Raw genomic sequence first — 22,315 nt, 5'->3', positions numbered from 1 at the left:
TCCTTAAGGCTCTGGATGCTGTGGGGCTGTCTTGGTTGACAAGACTCTGCAGCATCGCGTGGACATCGGGGGCGGTACCTCTGGATTGGCAAACCGGGGTGGTGGTTCCTCTCTTTAAGAAGGGGAACCGGAGGGTGTGTTCTAACTATCGTGGGATCACACTCCTCAGCCTTCCTGGTAAGGTCTATTCAGGTGTGCTGGAGAGGAGGCTACGCCGGATAGTCGAACCTCTGATTCAGGAGGAACAGTGTGGTTTTTGTCCTGGTCGTGGAACTGTGGACCAGCTCTATACTCTCAGCAGGGTCCTTGAGGGTGCATGGGAGTTTGCCCAACCAGTCTACATGTGCGTTGTGGACTTGGAGAAGGCATTCGACTGTGTCCCTCGGGAAGTCCTGTGGGGAGTGCTCAGAGAGTATGGGGTATCGGACTGTCTGATTGTGGCGGTCCGCTCCCTGTATGATCAGTGCCAGAGCTTGGTCCGCATTGCTGGCAGTAAGTCGGACACGTTTCCAGTGAGGGTTGGACTCTGCCAAGGCTGCCCTTTGTCACCCATTCTGTTCATAACTTTTATGGACAGAATTTCTAGGCGCAGTCAAGGCGTTGAGGGGATCTGGTTTGGTGGCTGCAGGATTAGGTCTCTGCTTTTTGCAGATGATGTGGTCCTGATGGCTTCATCTGGCCAGGATCTTCAGCTTTCACTGGATCGGTTTTCAGCCGAGTGTGAAGCGACTGGGATGAGAATCAGCACCTCCAAGTCCGAGTCCATGGTTCTTGCCCGGAAAAGGGTGGAGTGCCATCTCCGAGTTGGGGAGGAGATCTTGCCCCAAGTGGAGGAGTTCAAGTACCTGGGAGTCTTGTTCACGAGTGAGGGAAGAGTGGATGGTGAGATCGACAGGCGGATCGGTGCGGCGTCTTCAGTAATGCGGACGCTGTATCGATCCGTTGTGGTGAAGAAGGAGCTGAGCCGGAAGGCAAAGCTCTCAATTTACCGGTCGATCTACGTTGCCATCCTCACCTATGGTCATGAGCTTTGGGTTATGACCGAAAAGACAAGATCACGGGTACAAGCGGCCCAAATGTGTTTCCTCTGCCGGGTGGCGGGTCTCTCCCTTAGAGATAGGGTGAGAAGCTCTGCCATCCGGGGGGAGCTCAAAGTAAAGCCGCTGCTCCTCCACATGGAGAGGAGCCAGATGAGTTGGTTCGGGCATCTGGTCAGGATTCCACCCGAAGGCCTCCCTAGGGAGGTGTTTAGGGCACGTCCGACCGGTAGGAGGCCACGGGGAAGACCCAGGACACGTTGGGAAGACTATGTCTCCCGGCTGGCTAGGGAACGCCTCGGCATCCCCCGGGAGGAGCTGGACGAAGTGGCTGGGGAGAGGGAAGTCTGGGTTTCCCTGCTTAGGCTGCTTCCCCCGCGACCAGACCTCGGATAAGCGGAAGAAGATGGATGGATGGATGGATGGATACTACTAAACAAGTGACTGAATTGATTAACGTGGACCCCGACTTAAACAAGTTGAAAAACGTATTCAATTGTACGGAATATGTACTGTACTGTGCAATCTACTAATAAAAGTTTAAATCAATCAATCAATCAATGCTAAAAGCAAAGGAAAATCTAAAATACTGCTTCCGGTTCAATTTGTCATCCCTTATTTTTGCATTTTGGATGAACATATATTCGATTTTTGTGTTTATCGGGAAAAATGAAAATCCATAAAAGGAACACAGCACAAAATAAAATGTTATGGCAATATTTGAATGAAAATCCATTCTTTTTTGTTTCCTTTAAAATCTGCCATATTTAATAAAAATCGAAAAACGGCCCTAATTTAATTTTTTGATTTGCGTTTCAGACTTGGAAATAAAATGAACACGGACCGATAAGGATTCCCCTGGGTTTGAAATAAAATGACTATTATTATTAATTATTATTAAAAAAAAACAAAAACGTGTGGAGCAGCCATCTTGAAAGGAGACTTCGGAGGTCGTGCGGTAGGGGGCGTTGTTGTGGCTTTTTGTTGTAAATACTACTAAACAAATCAACGCGGCGAAGAAGTGTGTTGTGTTGACGCCTAAGCTACATGTAAGATGGCGGCCGGAGAAAACACTGGCAGGCCTCCTTGCCTCAACTTCGCCTGTCCGGGCCCGCTGGGAAACAGCCAACCCAGCAACAGCGTTTTCTCCCTGCCGGCATCCAACGGCGGAGCGGGCGGCTCGGCCGGAGCGGCGCAGGGAGCTACCCGGCGCCAGAACCCCCAGCTGGGGCCCGGCGGCGCGGAGGCTAACGGCGCTTCGAGCACCGGAGCTCCGCCGCCCGCGCAGGGCTCCTCGCAGCCGCCCGCGGGGGCAGGTGCCGCGGCGACAGGAGGCATGTCCACCCCGGCCTCAAACATGGCGACTATCGCGCCGTCGAACGCTCCCGCGGCCCCCGCCGCTACACCGGCGGCTGCGTCCGTGCTGGTGTACCGGGAGCCGGTGTACAACTGGCAGGCGACGAAGAGCACCGTGAAGGAGAGGTTCGCTTTCCTCTTCAACAACGAAGTGCTCAGCGACGTGCACTTCTTGGTGGGCAAAGGCATGGGCGTGCAGAGGATACCTGCACACAGGTGAGATGTCGGGTGTGTAATCATGTCTGCGACACTCATAACGGCTATAAACTGCTTTTTTAGGTTCGTCCTGGCGGTGGGAAGTGCTGTGTTTGACGCCATGTTTAACGGCGGGATGGCGACGACGTCGACAGAAATCGAGCTCCCTGACGTGGAAGCAGCTGCCTTTTTGGCTTTGCTCAAGTAAGAAACTGTGTGCGTGATGTCTTTCTCACACCAACCGTTTTTCCCACCATGGACCAGTTTCAGGCCTGGCCCTAACCAATCTGGCGCCCTAGGCAAGATTTTAGGTGGCGCCCCCCCACATTGGCAGTGAAGTGTATATACTCACAAGAAACCGAATAGCTTTGTCTTTGACCTTTTTTTTTTACTTAAAGAAAGCAAATTAACATATTATATGAGAATGTTATGTTATGATTATCTTTAACCGAATTACAGCAGTGCTCAAATTAAAAAACAGCATTCCCTCTCATGTGATATTGCTTAATTAACATTAATGATGTGCACTTTAACAACTAGGCTTACAACTATACCTAATATATAAAGGGGTGGAAAAGTGACTATTACCTGCAGGGCAAACATTAGCTAACCAGAAGGCAATAACAATGTAAACAGAAAACACCTGCTTAAAAGATCTAATACAAATGTCCCTGAGGAATGTAAGGTGGGAGTACTGTAATTACCTAACGTTACATTATTATTTTCCATAACAATTTAGCCCCCTCCACAATATTAACCCGACGTTAAAACAGAACTAGCTATTTATTGATGAGCAATTGCCGAATCATGTAACATTAGCTTAATGCTAAAAAACCAGGTTACTATCACATTCTGTAACAGACAAATAATGTCATGTAGGCTAACGTTACCTCCCTGCTACCTCTGTCTTTTTCTCGTTTCTCCTCCTCTTCTTTTCTATTTTTTCTTCCCTGACAGTTTTGGCCGTTTTGACATCTTGTGTTGATTTTTTGATGCGGTAACGTCCATAAACAGTCATGATACGGGAAGGGAGGGGGCGCAACGTGCGGGAGGAGGGGGGGTGTAATGTTGTAACAAATAATATTTCTATTAAATAGGCTTTACTTTGCATTTTAATTAATGTGGGATTATTTTTTGTATTTAGAAATAATAGTACCAAATTTTTTTTTCTTTTTCTTTTTTCTCCAACATTTGTGGCACTGGCGTGGCGCCCCCTGATGGACGACGCCCTTAGCATTTGCCTAAACGGCCTATGCCACGGGCCGGCCCTGACCAGTTTAAAGGCCTACTGAAATGAGATTTTCTTATTTGAACAGGGATAGCAGATCCATTCTATGTGTCATACTTGATCATTTCGCGATATTGCCATATTTTTGCTGAAAGGATTTAGTAGAGAACATTGACGATAAAGTTCGCAACTTTTAGTCGCTGATAAAAAAGCCTTGCCTGTACCGGAAGTAGCGTGACGTCACAGGTTGAAGAGCTCCTCACATCTGCACATTGTTTTCAATCATGGACGCCAGCAGCGAGAGCGATTCGGACCGAGAAAGCGACGATTACCCCATTAATTTGAGCGAGGATGAAAGATTCGTGGATGAGGAAAGTGAGAGTGAAGGACTAGAGGGCAGTGGAAGCGATTCAGATAGGGAAGATGCTGTGAGAGGCGGGTGGGACCTGATATTCAGCTGGGAATGACTACAACAGTAAATAAACACAAGACATATATATACTCTATTAGCCACAACACAACCAGGCTTATATTTAATATTCCACAAATTAATCCCGCATAACAAACACCTCCCCCCTCCCGTCCATATAACCCGCCAATACAACTCAAACACCCGCACAACACACTCAATCCCACAGCCCAAAGTACCGTTCACTTCCGCAAAGTTCATACAGCACATATATTTCCCCAAAGTTACGTACGTGACATGCACATAGCGGCACGCACGGACGGGCAAGCGATGAAATGTTTGGAAGAAAGCTGCGTACTCACGGTAGCGCGTCTGCTATCCAAGTCAAAGTCCTCCTGGTTGTGTTGCTGCAGCCAGCCGCTAATACACAGATCCCACCTACAGCTTTCTTCTTTGCTGTCTTCATTGTTCATTAAACAAATTGCAAAAGATTCACCAACAGAGATGTCAGAATACTGTGGAATTTTGCGATGAAAACAGAGCTGTTTGTATTGGGACACAATGGTGTCCCAATACTTCCGCTCAATCCGTGACGTCACGCGCAAACGTCATCATACCGAGACGATTTCAGCCGGATATTTTCCCGGGAAATTTAAAATGGCACTTTTAAGGCTGAAACGCCGTTTTTGTGTGTCGACGCGTCGCATATTTACGTCACACTACCGTCATGGCGAAGCGCAAAGCAGACGATCAAAGCAGACGATGCGAGCGGTGCGAGCGAGGGGGAAAAATCACGCCAAAAGTGGTCAAAAGTGTGGGAGTATTTCAATAAACGGCCTAATAATGTTGTTGAATGCACACTGTGTCGAGCGTAAATGGCCTATCATAGCAGCACAACGGCTATGAACGAACATTTGAAAAGACAACCATCAACTAGTCAATCGTCCGCGTGAGCATACGTTGTCATCATTACACAAAAACATGAATGTGTCATTTGTATCTGCTAGGGGTGTAACGGTACGTGTTTTGTATTGAACCGTTTCGGTACGGGGCTTTCGGTTCGGTACGGGGGTGTACCGAACGAGTTTCTAAGCTAAAGCTAACTTTAGCTGCTAAAGTCTCAACAAGCTGCTTCGCTCCTGCCTCTGTCTCAGCACGCAGCATTGTCCCACCCACATAACCATCTGATTGGTACACACAAAGCATTATCAGCCAATCAGCAGTGCGTATTCAGAGCGCATGTAGTCAGCGCTTCAGCGTGGAGCAGATAGGTGTTTAGCAGGTGAGCATCAGGCAGCGGACTCTCCCCAAATGATAATAAACACCTCCCAGTCAACTACTAGTAACATCACTATGAGCCCGTTGACCTTCTAGAAACTTAAACTGCAGCTCAGCTCACTCGCAGTCCTGGCTTGAGGTGAAGTCTAATTAATTACCTCTCAGTTCCAGCCACATCGACCCCTTCTGAGCGCCTATTTTCAGCTACTGGGAATATTGTAAACAAGAAAAGAACCAGAGCATGTAGACATGCTAACCTTTCTTCATTACAACTGTTAGTCACTCACTGGAATGAGTAGAATTGGTTATTGTGTACTGTGTTGGACTGGATGTTTATTTTGCACATTTTAAAAGCAATACTTAATGTTTACAGTGCTCCAGAATATTTAGATTGGCACTTTTTTGTATTGGATGTTTATCTTTATTTTTGCACATTTTAGCAAATAAGCAATACTTTCACTTTTGTTGAAATGTTTACACTGTTGTTACAGAATATTTCGTTTTACACTTTTTTGTATTGGATGTTTATCTTTATTTTAGCACATTTTAAAGCAAAATAAGCAATACTTTTACTTTTGAAATGCTTATACTATTGCAGAATATTAAGATTTGCACTGGATGTTGACTTTTATATTTGCACATTAAAAAGCAAATAAGCTACTTTTAATTTTGTTAAAGGTTAAAAGTTTTAAATGTTTACATTGTTACAGAATATTTAGTCATGTTGTTGTCAATGTTGACTGAGTGGCCATAGTTCTTTTTTTTTGTAAATAAAAGCCATGCCTTTCGAAAAAACTGGCCTACATTTATTTTTTCATCTTCATTTTGAATAAAAAAAATAATCGGTAAAAGGAAAAATAATCTATAGATTAATCGAAAAAAAAATCTATAGATTAACCGATTAATCGAAAAAAATAATCTATAGATTAATCGATAGAAAAATAATCGTTAGCTGCAGCCTTAGGCACTTTATAAGTTAACCCGGCCGTATTGGCATGTGTTGCAATGTTAAGATTTCATCATTGATATATAAACTATCAGACTGCGTGGTCGGTAGTAGTGGCTTTCAGTAGGCCTTTAATGTATGCATTACTTTCACGGACCAGCTTTCTACGTGTGGCAAATAAATTAAAAAAAAGCAAAACAATTTGCCTTTGGCTACAATCGGAAAGTTAAGTCGGAGAAAATGCGGCAGTTTATAAATTGACTAAATGAGGCGATTCCTGAAGGAATTTCATGTGAATGCTCCAATGCCGACAGAATGAAGTATCATCAATCAATGTTTACTTATATAGCCCTAAATCACAAGTGTCTCAAAGGGCTGCACAAGCCACAACGACACCCTCGGCTCAGATCCCACAAGTATGAATGTAAGAATAGTTTGAATGTTCAGTGTTTCCCCCAGAAAATTTGTTAGTTAAGGCATACTTGCTAACCCTCCCGATTTTCCCGGGAGAGTCCCGAATTTCAGTGCCCCTCCCGAAAATCTCCCGGGGTAACCATTCTCACAAATTTTTCCCAATTTCCACCCGGACAACAATATTGGGGGCGTGCCTTTAGCGTCCTCTCTCACCTGAAACCTTCACCCTTTAACAGCCGCATGCTGTCCTCAGTCACGTCCACTTTTCCTCCATATAAACAGCGTGCAGGCCCAGCCACATAACATCTACGGCTTTTGGAACTCAGTACACACACAACAACCTATCTGGATTCGATAAGAGATTCAATAAGGAATCGGTTCGATAAGAGGATTCACTAATGACATCGATAATTTCTTAATGAACATCATCCCTATCGTCTTTCTTTTATATATATATATATATATATATATATATATATATATATATATATATATATATATATATATATATATATATATATATATATATACATACATACATACATACATTATATATATATATATATATATATGTATATACATATATATATATATATATATATGTGTATATATATGTATATATGTATGTGTGTGTATATATATATATATATGTATATATATATATATATATATATATATATATATATATATATGTATGTATGTGTATATATATATATATATATATATATGTATGTATGTATGTATGTATATATATAAAAAAGAGAATTACAGCTATATATATATCTGAAATTCAAGTATTTCTTATATATATATATATATATATATATATATATTAGAGGTGTAATGGTACACAAAAATTTTGGTTCGGTACGTACTTCGGTTTAGAGGTCACGGTTCGGTTCATTTTCGGTACAGTAAGAAAACAACAAAATATAAATGTTTTATTTATTTATTTACCAAATTTGCAAAATCTTCTTCCACCAAAAATATTTTTCTTAGTGGAATATTTGATGTGAAGTAATGGGAACCTTGGATAGGTCAATAATTCATAATAACATTGATTTTGATTCAATATTATGTTTTGAGCAATGACAGTTTGAATGGAAAAAAAAAACAGCTTTGTTTTATTAGTCAACATTGCAACTTTTTCTAAATTACATTTAACTTTTTTATTTCACTTTTGTTATGTTTTTGTTTATTTTAATAATATTTTTAGAATGTGCCGTGCGCCTTTAAAACATTAGCCGTTGGCCGCAAATGGCCTCCAGGGCACACTTTTGACACCCCTGCTATAGATAATAAAAAATTAAATGTGATAAATCTATGGATAAAAAGCAGAGCCTGGCGACGCATGCGCGTTTATCTCTCTGTCTCTGCCCCTCCCTCACCAATGCTGCTGCGCGCACAATTTGTTTTGTCTTTAACCCCTTCTTAACCCTGAACGTACATTGTTAATACACGCAACCCTAACTCAAAATGCCGGACATTTGAGGCATTTAAGAAACTCTGCCCTGACAGCTCCGTATAAGAGGACATGTCCGGTGAAAAGAGGACGTATGGTCAGTCTATGACCTAGCCCGATCGGTTTCACCAGACATGTCCTCTTTTGCTAGCATGCTAATGGGCTAATAGACTGACCATACGTCCTCTTTTCACCGGACATGTCCTCTTTTGCGGAGCTGTCCGGGCGGAATTTATTAAATGCCTCAAATGTCCGGCATTTTGAGTATTGTTTACACAACGTGCAGTACGCTACTTAATATGTCCGTGTGGAAACTCGTTCGGTACACCTCCGAACCGAAACCCCCGTACCGAAACGGTTCGATACAAATACACGTTTTCTACCACTTGTCCTTTTCTTGGGGTGCGGGAGTATATATATATATATATATATATATATATATATATATATATATATATATATATATATATATATATATATGAGCACGCGCGATGATACTCAAGTTTCTTCACGGCCGCTCTACCATCTGAGACTCGCCACCCCGATACTAATACATATTTACAAATACATTAAAGTTCAGCCTCACTAAAATGGTATGTTTTTGTTTTTTAACCTTTTACAGGTTTCTGTACTCTGATGAAGTTCAGATCGGGCCAGAGACCGTCATGACCACGCTGTACACTGCCAAAAAGTATGCCGTGCCAGCCCTGGAGGCACACTGTGTTGAGTTCCTCAAGAAGAACCTGAGGGCAGACAACGCCTTCATGCTGCTCACACAGGTCAGATAATCCCACCTGTTGTGTTCCCTTGACCAAACTGGGCTTCCACGTCGCGCCCTGTTTGCGTTTATGGTCGTGTTGAACGTCACTGGAAAGTCTGTTTCGCTGTTCCACTCGTTTCTTGTTAATTACAGTTAATTGGGGCCGACGTGACCGTGAAGTAGGATTATTATTAATATATATATTTTCATAGAGCATAAAAACATTTTTTATGAATTTCTAAAAAGTCCCCTACAGCAGAGCCAATGTGTGCTCCACTATTCCGCCCATAAAATCCGATAAATAAGCATTCAAAAAGCGCCAGCAATACTCATTTACATTTGGTGACTTGAATATTAACAAGTATTAATGATATTGTTGTTATTATTAGTGCTAACGCAGACAAACTATAGCGGCACCGTGATCACTTCCTGTGTCTATGTTTACATCGTCAAGTGGTCTGCTGCTTCCTCGCTTCCCTGCTCCCTGTAAGCTTATTGTAGATCATAAATAATGCATCTTAGACTTAGACTTCCTTTTATTGTCATTCAAATTTGAACTTTACAGTACAGATAAGAACAAAATCTTGTTGCATTAGCTCATGGTAGTGCAGGATAAAAGAGCAATAAGGTGCAGATATAAATAAATAGATTACTGTACAGATAAATATATCGCACTTTTGCATTTGCATCCACGTTTATGGATGTATGTTATATTGTCTTTATATTTATATATCTCACCTTGACAGTAGGCCTACTCAGTGGTCTAGTGGTTAGAGTGTACGCCCTGATATCGGTAGGTTGTGAGTTCAAACCCCGGCCGAGTCATACCAAAGACTATAAAAATAGGACCCATTACCTCCCTGCTTGGCACTCAGCATCAAGGCTTAAAATTGGGGGTTAAAATCACCAAAAATGATTCCCGGGCGCGGCCACCGCTGCTGCTCAATGCTCCCCTCACCTCCCTGGGGGTGATCAAGGGTGATGGGTCAAATGCAGAGAATCATTTCGCCACACCTCATGTGTGTGTGACAATCATTGGTACTTTACTTTAACTTTAGATGGCTGAGGATATAATCCAACAAGTTGGGACACTTTGACAGCCATTTAGGAGCTGGAACTCATTAAGACAACACGAACAGCACTTGTCCCTCCCACCCCGTTTCTTCGTGAGAATTATGAGACATTTTTAATCTAAATTGGAATATATGGACATCCTAACAGTCTGCATCCTAATGACAGCAGACCTTGTACAGTAAGTGAAGGTTTATTATGTTTGTTGGATCTCATGAAGTCTGCAGTGAGTAATAATCAGTGATGAAGAAAAAAATGAATTTTGAAATGAATGCGCCTCGTATGCTTAAAATTATCAAAATAGGTAAATATTAATGTCAGGTTCAAACACTGATGACATCTATTAAACAGGACAAGAAGCAAATAATTAAACAGAGACAGAATTAAATTTGGCTCAATTTGAGGAGAAACGTCTGGGCTGTACTCTTGCAGTCTTCAGCACGCTCTGGCGAAAGATTGTACGCCACCTCTTTTATTTGGACTTTCCCTGATTAAATGGCAACAGCTGTTTCTAAGGGACGTGGGTCGTAAAAAGCCGTCGACTTTGATTACAACAGTTCAAAAGAAAAGGTCGTAAGCAGTTCACAGAAAAGGTCGTAAAACAGGTCGCCTTGAGGGGAGTCATGCCCTGCTTCCTCTCCGCTTTGTAGTTCTTGGGTCAGACACTATCTTTCTGTTGATTACAATACATGAAATAAACAGAACACCTTCATGTTGCTTCTTCCCTTCCTACACAGTGGAGTTTTACAAGCCTTTTTCTTGGTAGGTTCAAACTCGCCGGGAAGTCATTTCAACACAAAGCTTTGTGATAACTTAGATACAATTATTCTGACAATTAAATGTTATTATAAATGTTACTACATTACATATAAACTTACATCATGTATATAAAACCTTAATGGGGGTGTGTGGATGTTTTTTTAGGGGCTCTAGAGGCAGAATTGAACGACTCCCATTGTAAGCTGACTTTTGATCACATTTATTTAATATTTAAAGTGCACTAAAAAGATCCATCCACTGTCATGTCTTTTATAATGATTGTGAACCATAGGCAAAATTCCCCCCAAAAGTGCAGAGGGACAGCTCTTATCTCAAAACACTCTTAAGTTGGAGTACCGCTGTACTTGACATCATCAGATGCATGTTGTCCTGTCTTACTCGTGTCTTCCCGTTTCAGGCGCGCTTGTTCGATGAGCCTCAACTCGCCAGCCTCTGCCTAGAAAACATCGATAAGAACACCGGAGACGCGCTCGCCGCCGAAGGCTTCAGCGACATCGACCTTGGTACTGCAGCCCGGCGTGCCTTTTAACGGCGCGATGTTGCATTACATCTCATATCCATTCTCCGCCCTTGTAGACACGCTGATGGCCGTGTTGGAGAGGGACACCCTCGGCGTGCGGGAGGTGCGTTTGTTTGGCGCCGCCGTGCGTTGGGCTGAAGCGGAGGCCCACAGGCAGCAGCTGCAGCCCACCCCGGAGAACAAGCGCAAAGTGCTGGGCAAGGCCCTCACACTCATCCGCTTCCCTCTCATGACCATCGAAGAGTTTGCGGCAGGTAATAGTAATAAAGAAAAAAAGAGGCGTGTTTAAACCTCACGTTCCAAAAAGCACGCAGACCCAGACTGCAAAAAGTCAGTGTTCAAAAACATGAGAAAAAAATACAAAAATGAGGGGTATTTTATTTGAACTAAGCAAAATTATCTGCCAATAGAACAAGAAAATTCGGCTTGTCAAGACTTTCCAAAACAAGTAAAATTAGCTAACCTCAATGAACCCCAAAATACCTTAAAATAAGTATATTCTCACTAACAACACTTTTCTTGGTAGGAAAAAAAAGACCTTTTTGCTCAATATGTGAAAAAATATTCTTAAATGAAGTAAATGCTAGTGCCATTATCTTGACATAATGATATGCGCTCGGCATCATGATTTTTTTTTTTTCATGCTTGAAGTACCATACCATACCAACTTTATTTATAAAGCCCTTTAAAGGCCTACTGAAATGATTTTTTTAAATTTAAACGGGAATAGCAGATCCATTCTATGTGTCATACTTGATCATTTCGCGATATTGCCATATTTTTGCTGAAAGGATTTAGTAGAGAAAATCGACGATAAAGTTCGCAACTTTTGCTCGCTGATAAAAAAAAGCCTTGCCTGTACCGGAAGTAGCGTGACGTCAGAGGAGGTAATATCCTCACAATTTTCCTTTGTTTACAATGGAGCGAGAGAGATTCGGACCGAGAAAGTGACGATTACCCCATTAATTTGAGCGAGGATGAAAGATTCGTAGATGAGGAACGTTACAGTGAAGGACTTGAGAGGCAGTGATGGACGTATCTTTTTTCGCTCTGACCGTAACTTAGGTACAAGCTGGCTCATTGGATTCCACACTCTCTCCTTTTTCTACTGTGGATCACGGATTTGTATTTTAAACCACCTCGGATACTATATCCTCTTGAAAATGAGAGTCAAGCACGCGAAATGGACATTTAAAGTGACTTTTATCTCCAAGACAATACATCGGTGACACACTTAGCTACTGAGCTAACGTGATAGCATCGTTCTCAAATGAAGATAGAAACAAAATAAATAAACCCCTGACTGGAAGGATAGACAGAAGATCAACAATACTATTAAACCATGTACATGTAACTACACGGTTAAAAATTCTCAGCCTGGTAAGGCTTAACAATGCTGTTGCTAACGACGCTAAGGCTAATTTAGCAACTTAGCAACCGGACCTCACAGAACTATGATAAAACATTAGCGCTCCACCTACGCCCTCAACAGCCGTGCTCACCTGCGTTCCAGCGATCAATGGCGCGACGAAGGACTTCATCCGTGGGTTTGGCGGAAAGCATCGGCTAGGCGTCTGCTATCAGGGTAAGTAGTCCTTGTTGTGTTGCTGTAAGTATTGTACTTAGCCGCTAAGACCCCGATCGATCCCACCTACAACGTTCTTCTTTGCAGCCTCCATTGTTCATTAAACAAATTGCAAAAGATTCACCAACAATAAGAGGTTTTCGTATCGGGTCCGATGGGGTACACCACTTCCGTGGATTTTGTGACGTCACGCGCATAAATCATATCCAAAGGAGTTTTTTAACCGGAAGTGTGGCGGGAATTTTAAAATTGCACTTTATAAGTTAACCCGGCTGTATTGGCATGTGTTGCAATGTTAAGATTTCATCATTAATATATAAACTATCAGACTTAAAAACAACCACAGTTGAGGAACAAAGGGCTGTACACCACAAAGAAATAGAGGCAAAGGACAGACTAAAAAATAACATTTAAAACAGAGGTAAAATACACATTGAAAAGGCAAATACAAATTACCCTAAGAACAATTTGTTGGATAAAAAGCAGTTAAAAACAGTTTAAAGTCTCATGCTGGGTTAAAGGCTAGTGAATAAAAATTGTTTTTAAAGGCCTACTGAAAGCCACTACTACCGACCACGCAGTCTGATAGTTTATACATCAATGATGAAATCTTAACATTGCAACACATGCCAATACGGCCGGGTTAACTTATAAAGTGCAATTTTAAATTTCCCGCTAAACTTCCGGTTGAAATCGTCTATGTATGATGACGTATGCGCGTGACGTCAATGGTTGAAACGGAAGTATTCGGACACATTGTATCTCAATACAAAAAGCTCTGTTTTCATCGCAAAATTCCACAGTATTCTGGACATCTGTGTTGGTGAATCTTTTACAATTTGTTTAATAAACAATGGAGACTGCAAAGAAGAAAGCTGTAGGTGGGATCGGTGTATTAGCGGCACAACCAAGGGGACTTTGACTTGGATAGCAGACGCGCTATCCAACGCTAGCCGCCGCCCGCATCGATGATCGGGTGAAGTCCTGCGTCGCGCCGTCGATCGCTGGAACGCAGGTGACCACGGGTGTTGATGAGCAGATGAGGGCTGGCGTAGGTGGAGCGCTAATGTTTTTATCATAGCTCTGACGAGGTCCTGTAGCTAAGTTAGCTTCAATGGCGTCGTTAGCAACAGCATTGCTAGGCTTCGACAGGCGGCACAGCATTAACCGTGTAGTTACAGGTCCAGTGTTAGGTTCGGTGTCTCCTGATAGTAGTATTGTTGATCTTCTGTCTATCCTTCCAGTGAGGGGCTTATTTCTTTTGTTTCTATCTGCATTTAAGCACAATGCTATCACGTTAGCTCCGTAGCTAAAGTGCTTCACCGATGTATTGTCGTGGAGATAAAAGTCACTGTGGATGTCCATTTCGCGTTCTCGACTCTCATTTTCAAGAGGATATAGTATCCGAGGTGGTTTAAAATACAAATCCGTGATCCACAATAGAAAAAGGAGAAAGTGTGGAATCCAATGAGCCAGCTTGTACCTAAGTTACGGTCAGAGCGAAAAAAGATACGTCCTGCACTGCACTCCAGTCCTTCACTCTCACGTTCCTCATCCACAAATCTTTCATCCTCGCTCAAATTAATGGGGTAATCGTCGCTTTCTCGGTCCGAATCTCTCTCGCTGCTGGTGCAAACAATGGGGAAATGTGAGGAGCCTTTCAACCTGCGACGTCACGCTACTTCCGGTAAAGGCAAGGCTTTTTTTTATCAGCGACCAAAAGCTGCGAACTTTATGGTCGATTTTCTCTAGTAAATCCTTTCAGCAAAAATATGGCAATATCGCGAAATGATCAAGTATGACACATAGAATGGATCTGCTATCCCCGTTTAAATAAGAACAATTCATTTCAGTAGGCCTTTAAGAAGGGTCTTAAAAGTAGCCAAAGAAGGTGCCTGTCTCACATGGAGAGGGAGATGGTTCCAGACTTTGGGACCCACAACAGAGAAGGCTCTGTCCCCTCTAAGCTTGCGCTTTGATTTGGGTACGTCCAGGAGCAGCTGATCAGCTGACCTGAGGGACCGGGTGGGGGCATAGAGGTGGAGCAGCTCAGAGAGGTAAGGTGGGGCAAGACCACCTTACATCTCTACCTCCTAAGAAATGATTACTTTAAAAAAGTAGTTTAATACTTGTGAGTGTTGATGACACAGCTTTGCAACAGTTGATATTCTAGTTTCAAGCATGTTTTACTCAATATAGGTCATCAAATCTCAGCAACAAGCTGTAATATCTTACTGAGATCATTTGGGACCAAAACCCTTAAAACAAGTAAAACACTCTTAACATAAAATCTGCTTAGTGAGATTAATTATCTTATCAGACAGAAAATAAACAAATATCAGCCTTATTTTAGATATTTCATCTTACTTAGATTTCAGTTTTTGCAGTGCAGACTGTGTTTTACCTTCACCAGTGCCAGCCCAGTCCAGTATTTTGACTGACCGAGAGGTGGTGAGCCTCTTCCTGCACTTCACGGTCAACCCCAAGCCGCGTGTGGACTTCATCGACCGGCCTCGCTGCTGCCTGCGCGGCAAGGAGTGCAGCATCACCCGCTTTGGACAGGTGGAGAGTCGCTGGGGCTACAGCGGGACAAGCGACCGCATACGGTGCGACATTTTAACATCTTAACCAGGGTCTTGTGTGCTGTGCCTCTCGTGTAAATCTTTAACGTACATATCCTCAGGTTCTCAGTCAACAGAAGGATTTTTGTGGTCGGGTTCGGCCTGTACGGCTCAATACACGGACCGACAGACTACCAAGTCAACATACAGGTACCATCCGGACCTTCCATCCTACGCCGTGTTGTTGCAGTCTTCATGTGAGCCGTGCTGCTCTTTGTGCAGATTATTCACACAGACAGTAACACGGTACTGGGCCAGAACGAAACAGGCTTCAGCTGCGACGGTTCCGCCAACACCTTCCGAGTCATGTTCAAAGAGCCAGTAGAGATCCTACCCAATGTTAACTACACAGCTTGTGCCACACTCAAGGTTTGTACATGTTCTTTTTATCATTTATCAGGGCTGTGTGTTTAGCTTTTTCACTTGGAGCACCAGCGCTACTAAATTCTGCTAAAATGAGTAGCACCGGTGCTAATGAACTTTGCTCAAATGAGTAGCACCGGTGCTAATGAAATCTGCTCAAATGAGTAGCACCGGTGCTAATGAATTCTGCTCAAATGAGTAGCACCGGTGCTAATGAATTTTGCTCAAATTAGTAGCACCGGTGCTAATGAATTCTGCTCAAATGAGTAGCACCGGTGCTAATGAATTCTGCTCAAATTTGTACTGAGTTCTGCTCAAATGAGTAGCACCGGTGCTAATTAATTCTGCTCAATTTAGTAGCACCGGTGCTAATGAATTCTGCTCAATTTAGTAGCACCGGTGCTAATGAATTCTGCTCAAATGAGTAGCACCGGTGCTACTGAATTCTGCTCCAATTTGTACTGAGTTCTGCTAAAATGAGTAGCACCGGTGCTACTGAATTCTGCTCCAATTTGTACTGAGTTCTGCTAAAATGAGTAGCACCGGTGCTAATGAATTCTGCTCAAATGAGTAGCACCGGTGCTAATGAATTCTGCTCAAATGAGTAGCACCGGTGCTAATGAATTTTGCTCAAATTAGTAGCACCGGTGCTAATGAATTCTGCTCAAATTTGTACTGAGTTCTGCTCAAATGAGTAGCACCGGTGCTAATGAATTCTGCTCCATTTAGTAGCACCGGTGCTAATGAATTCTGCTCAAATGAGTAGCACCGGTGCTACTGAATTCTGCTCCAATTTGTACTGAGTTCTGCTAAAATGAGTAGCACCGGTGCTACTGAATTCTGCTCAAATTTGTACTGGATTCTGTTAAAATGACTAGCACCGGTGCTACTGAATTCTGCTCAAATTTGTAGCACCGGTGCTACTGAATTCTGCTCAAATTTGTAGCACCGGTGCTACTGAGTTCTGCTCAAATTTGTAGCACCGGTGCTACTGAGTTCTGCTCAAATTTGTAGCACCGGTGCTACTGAATTCTGCTCAAATTTGTAGCACCGGTGCTACGGAATTCTGCTCAAATTTGTAGCACCGGTGCTACTGAATTCTGCTCAAATCATTAGCACCGGTGCTACTGAATTCTGCTCAAATCAGTAGCACCGTTGCTACTGAATTCTGCTCAAATTAGTAGCACCGGTGCTACTGAATTCTGCTCAAATTAGTAGCACCGGTGCTACTGAATTCTGCTCAAATGAGTAGCACCGGTGCTACTGAATTCTGCTCAAATGAGTAGCACCGGTGCTACTGAATTCTGCTCAAATGAGTAGCACCGGTGCTACTGAATTCTGCTCAAATTAGTAGCACCGTTGCTACTGAATTCTGCTCAAATTAGTAGCACCGGTGCTACTGAATTCTGCTCAAATGAGTAGCACCGGTGCTACTGAGTTCTGCTCTAATGAGTAGCACCGGTGCTACTGAATTCTGCTCAAATGAGTAGCACCGGTGCTACTGAATTCTGCTCAAATGAGTAGCACCGGTGCTACTGAATTCTGCTCAAATGAGTAGCACCGGTGCTACTGAATTCTGCTCAAATTTGTAGCACCGGTGCTACTGAATTCTGCCCAAATTAGTCGCGGTTATATATTGATTGTTTTCTACGTTTTAAAAGACTTCCTTGTGGTCTACATAACATGTGATGGTGGTTCTTTGGTCAAAATATTGCATGGATGATGTTTTACACACCATCTTCAAGTTGCTTTCAGGCGGTCTCTTCAGGATGCGCCGTTTTGTGGGCGGTCGTATTCACTCTAAATTTTCCAGTGCAGCTTAAGTTAATTTAGGCATGTACTTACTAACAACAAAGATGACTAATTAATTCATAAATATTTATTTATACTGTAACTGTGCTGCTCATTCAGATGTTACACAAATTAAAAATGACTAATAAAAGGTTGTCCTTTTGAAAGGAAAGGCAAAGTGCTAAAAAAAACAGTTAACCTTGTTTATGTATTAAAACAGTTAAAATAGCAGCAATGAAAACAAACAAAACACAAAATCTAAAATCCTCTAAAAGAAAATCATTGAGTGATGTTTAAAACAATGCACACTGATTTATTGATTAACTCTTGGCAGTTTTAGCACTCTAATAGACTCAATGTGTAGAATTATATCTTTGATTCATTCTTAAAATGTTAGCTATTTAATAGATTGTATGTTTATTATTATGATTATGATACCTCCACATTGGGGGGTGTGTTTGTGTTTTAAAGTACCTTTTTTTTACGACATTGCAAATTGAGGCAGCTTTAAAAGGTCCTAGAACTGATGTAAACAAAGTTTAGCTGGCTGACTTTGGCTAAAATTGTAGATGTCCGATAATGGCTTTTTTGCCGATATTCCGATATTGTCCAACTCTTAATTACTGATTCCGATATCAACCGATACCGATATGGACAGTGGTGGAATTAACACATTATTATGCCTAATTTTGTTGTGATGCCCCGCTGGATGCATTAAACAATGTAACTTTACCATGAATTGATTAACGTGGAACAAGTTGAAAAACTTATTGGGGTGTTACCATTTAGTGGTCAATTGTACGGAATATGTACTGTACTGTGCAATCTACTAATACAAGTTTCAATCAAAAACAAGGTTTTCCAAAATAAGAGAACAACTTCAACTCCAGTTATGGAAAAAACTGCCAACATGGCACTGCCATATTTATTATTGAAGTCACAAAGTGCATTCTTTTTTTTAACATGCCTCAAAACAGCAGCTTGGAATTTGGGACATGCTCTCCCTGAGATAATCCTGATGCCTTGGTGGTAGCGGGGGGTGTATATTGTAGCGTCCCGGAAGAGTTAGTGCTGCGATGGGTTCTGGGTATTTGTTCTGTTGTGTTTATGTTGTGTTACGGTGCGGACGTTCTCCCGAAATGTGTTTGTCATTCTTGTTTGGTGTGGGTTCACAGTGTGGCGCATATTTGTAACAGTGTTAAAGTTGTTTATACGGCCACCCTCAGTGTGACCTGTATGGCTGTTGATCAAGTATGCTTGCATTCACTTGTAAGTGTGTAGAAGCTGCATATATTATGTGACTGGGCCGGCACGCTGTTTGTATGGAGGAAAAGCGGACGTGACGACAGGTTGTAGAGGACGCTAAAGGCAGTGACTTTAAGGTACGCCCCCGATATTGTTGTCCGGGTGGAAATCGGGAGAAATTCGGGAGAATGGTTGCCCCGGGAGATTTTCAGGAGGGGCACTGAAATTCTGGAGTCTCCCGGGAAAATGGGGAGGGTTGGCAAGTATGCATTATGTCCGTGTTTTACCGGATATGTACCGCTCCGTACAGCGGCGTTTTAAAAAGTCATTAATTTTACTTTTTGATACCGATAATTTCCGATAATACATTTTAAAGCATTTATCGGTCGATATTATCGGACATCTCTAATCTAAGCCATACATCACCAAGTCCAATGCAAAGCGTGGGATGCAGTGGTGTAAAGCATGTCGCCACTGGACTCTAGAGCAGTGGCGACGCCTTCTCTGGACTGATGAATCACGCTTTTCCATTTGGCAATCTGATGGACCAGGCTGGGTTTGGAGGTTGCCGGGAGAACGCTACATTTCGGACTGCATTGTGCCGAGTGTGAAATTTGGAGGAGGAGGAATTATGGTGTGGGGTTGTTTTTCAGGAGTTGGGCTTGGCCCCTTAGTTCCAGTGAAAGGAACTTTGAATGCTACAGGATACCAAAACATTGTGCCATCCATGGGATGGCACTTAAAGTTTTTATGTGAGTAAATGGTATTGGTAAATGGTAAATGGGTCGTACTTGTATAGCGCTTTTCTACCTTTTTAAGGAACTCAAAGCGATTTGACACTATTTTCCACATTCACCCATTCACACACACACATTCACACACTGATGGCGGGAGCTGCCATGCACGGCGCTAACCAGTCCCATCAGGAGCAAGGGTGAAGTGTCTTGCTCAAGGACACAACGGACGTGACTAGGACGGTAGAAGGTGGGGATTGAACCAGCAACCCTCAGATTGCTGGCGCGGCCACTCTCCCAACTTCGCCACCCCGTCCCCCCTAAAGGCGGGGGACTTTTGGCAATATAGTGTACATTAGGTTGGTTACAAGTAGGGATGTCCGATAATATCGGACTGCCGATATTATCGGCCGATAAATGCTTTAAAATGTAATATCGGAAATTATCTGTATCTGTTTCAAAAAGTAAAATTCATGACTTTTTAAAACGCCGCTTTACGGAGTGGTACACGGACGTAGGGAGAAGTACAGAGCAGTTGCGTCTCCCAGTCATACTTGCCAACCCTCCCCATTTTCCCGGGAGACTCCCGAATTTCAGTGCCCCTCCCGAAAATCTCCTGGGGCAACCATTCTCCCGAATTACTCCCGATTTCCACCCAGACAACAACATTGGGGGCGTGCCTTAAAGGCACTGCCTTTATGTGCCGGCCCAATCACATAATATCTACAGCTTTTCACACACACAAGTGAATGCAATGCATACTTGGTCAACAGCCATACAGGTCACACTGAGGGTGGCGTATAAACAACTTTAACACTGTTACAAATATGCGCCACACTGTGAACCCACACCAAACAAGAATGACAAACACATTTCGGGAGAACATCCGCACCGTAACACAACAGAACAAATACCCAGAACCCCTTGCAGCACTAACTCTTCCGGGACGCTACAATATACACACCCCGCCCCCCAACCCCGCCCAACTCAACCTCCTCATGCTCTCTCAGGGAGAGCATGTTCCAAACTCCAAGCTGCTGTTTTGAGGCATGTCAAAAAAAATAATGCACTTTGTGACTTCAATAATAAATATGGCAGTGCCATGTTGGCATTTTATTCCATAACTTGAGTTGATTTATTTTGGAAAACCTTGTTACATTGTTTAATGCATCCAGTGAGGCATCACAACAAAATTAGGCATAATAATGTGTTAATTCCACCACTGTATATATCGGTATCAGTTGATATTGAAATCGGTAATTAAGAGTTGGACAATATCGGGATATTGGCAAAAAAGCCATTATCGGACATCTCTAGTTACAAGGCGCACTGTTGATTCCTGATAAAATGAAAGGATTTTAAGTGTGCCTTATATTCCGAAGAATATTACCAACATAATCCACTCTGTGATGTTTGTCTTGGCTGATATTTTGGCTCCCTGTATCCCTCCTGCAGGGCCCAGACTCCCATTATGGCACCAAGGGCATGCGCAAGGTCACGCACGAGTCCTCCACAACGGGCACCAAGACCTGCTTCACCTTCTGCTACGCGGCGGGCAACAACAACGGCACTTCAGTGGAGGACGGACAGATTCCCGAGGTCATCTTCTACACATAGTCCGGTCAGTCTTTTGACCGTTTGTGGTCGTCCATCAAAGGTGAGCGCCTGGAACCAGCTCCAGGGGTAGGTAGGTAAGACTGTCCTCAGTATACGGTGTACCCCTGCCGGCCACGTCGGAAGCGGAATAGCCACGATGGTCACTTACTTACTCTCTTTGACACAAAATGGTGTGACTATCCAAGAAAGTAAAACGGGTGACAAAGTTAATCAAACACATCAGTTTACCTGTGACTTCCACACACCTGCTCCTTGGATTCTTGGCATATTTCAACCCAACTGTTTGTGGGTGTGTCTTCACTTGGTCGTGGCCTCTCCAAAAGACCTTGCACTATACGGGCCTTGCGTATATTTTAAACCTTTCTTTTAGCTTTGCTGTAAATATGCGGGCCCTCACTTGACTGTTGTCACCATTTTGCAATTTATTTTCCAGCCCGTATTCAGCAGACGTCAGTACAAAAATAAAACAACCGCTTTGTTTCAAGTCAGTTGAGATTGACTCATAAATTATTAGGTGACAAGAGTTAATATTTCTGTCTCAACACTGACATTTGTTGAGTTTATTCTGAAAAACATTCGTCTTTTGGGGCTTTGTATATCAAGTGACATTTATTAACATAATGTATGTAACTTGAACACTTGAATAAAGACTGAGGAAAATACGTGTCAGTCATAATAAGCGAGGTGCACTGCAAAAAGTCAGTGTACAAAAACAAGAAAAATGAGGGATATTTTATTTGAACTAAGCAAAATGATCTGCCAATAGAACAAGAAAATTCAGCTTGTCAAGACTTTGCAAAACAAGTAAAATTAAAGCTGCAAGCAGCGATGGATGGGACCGACTTTGACGGCTCATAAAATCCAAACCGGAGCAGTAATTAAAACTTTCGTCAACTTTTAATC

At 42.7% G+C, this 22,315-nt stretch overlaps 1 protein-coding gene across 1 annotated transcript; it reads left to right on the top strand.

Annotated features, from left to right (window-relative positions):
* Nucleotides 1–2,038: 2,038 nt before the first annotated feature.
* On the top strand, nt 2,039–22,072 carry LOC133630600 (BTB/POZ domain-containing protein 2-like). The gene is made up of 9 exons (XM_062022184.1): nt 2,039–2,609; nt 2,673–2,792; nt 8,948–9,104; nt 11,334–11,439; nt 11,513–11,710; nt 15,455–15,647; nt 15,725–15,812; nt 15,885–16,031; nt 21,251–22,072. Exons 1-9 carry the CDS (start codon nt 2,092–2,094, stop codon nt 21,410–21,412), a joined length of 1,689 nt encoding a protein of 562 aa, XP_061878168.1. The 5' UTR covers nt 2,039–2,091; the 3' UTR covers nt 21,413–22,072.
* The last annotated feature ends 243 nt before the right edge of the window (nt 22,073–22,315 follow it).

The sequence above is a fragment of the Entelurus aequoreus genome, linkage group LG16 (assembly GCF_033978785.1).
Source record: "Entelurus aequoreus isolate RoL-2023_Sb linkage group LG16, RoL_Eaeq_v1.1, whole genome shotgun sequence".
Classification (NCBI taxonomy): Eukaryota; Metazoa; Chordata; class Actinopteri; order Syngnathiformes; family Syngnathidae; genus Entelurus; species Entelurus aequoreus.
This window is presented reverse-complemented; position numbering and strand designations above follow the sequence as displayed.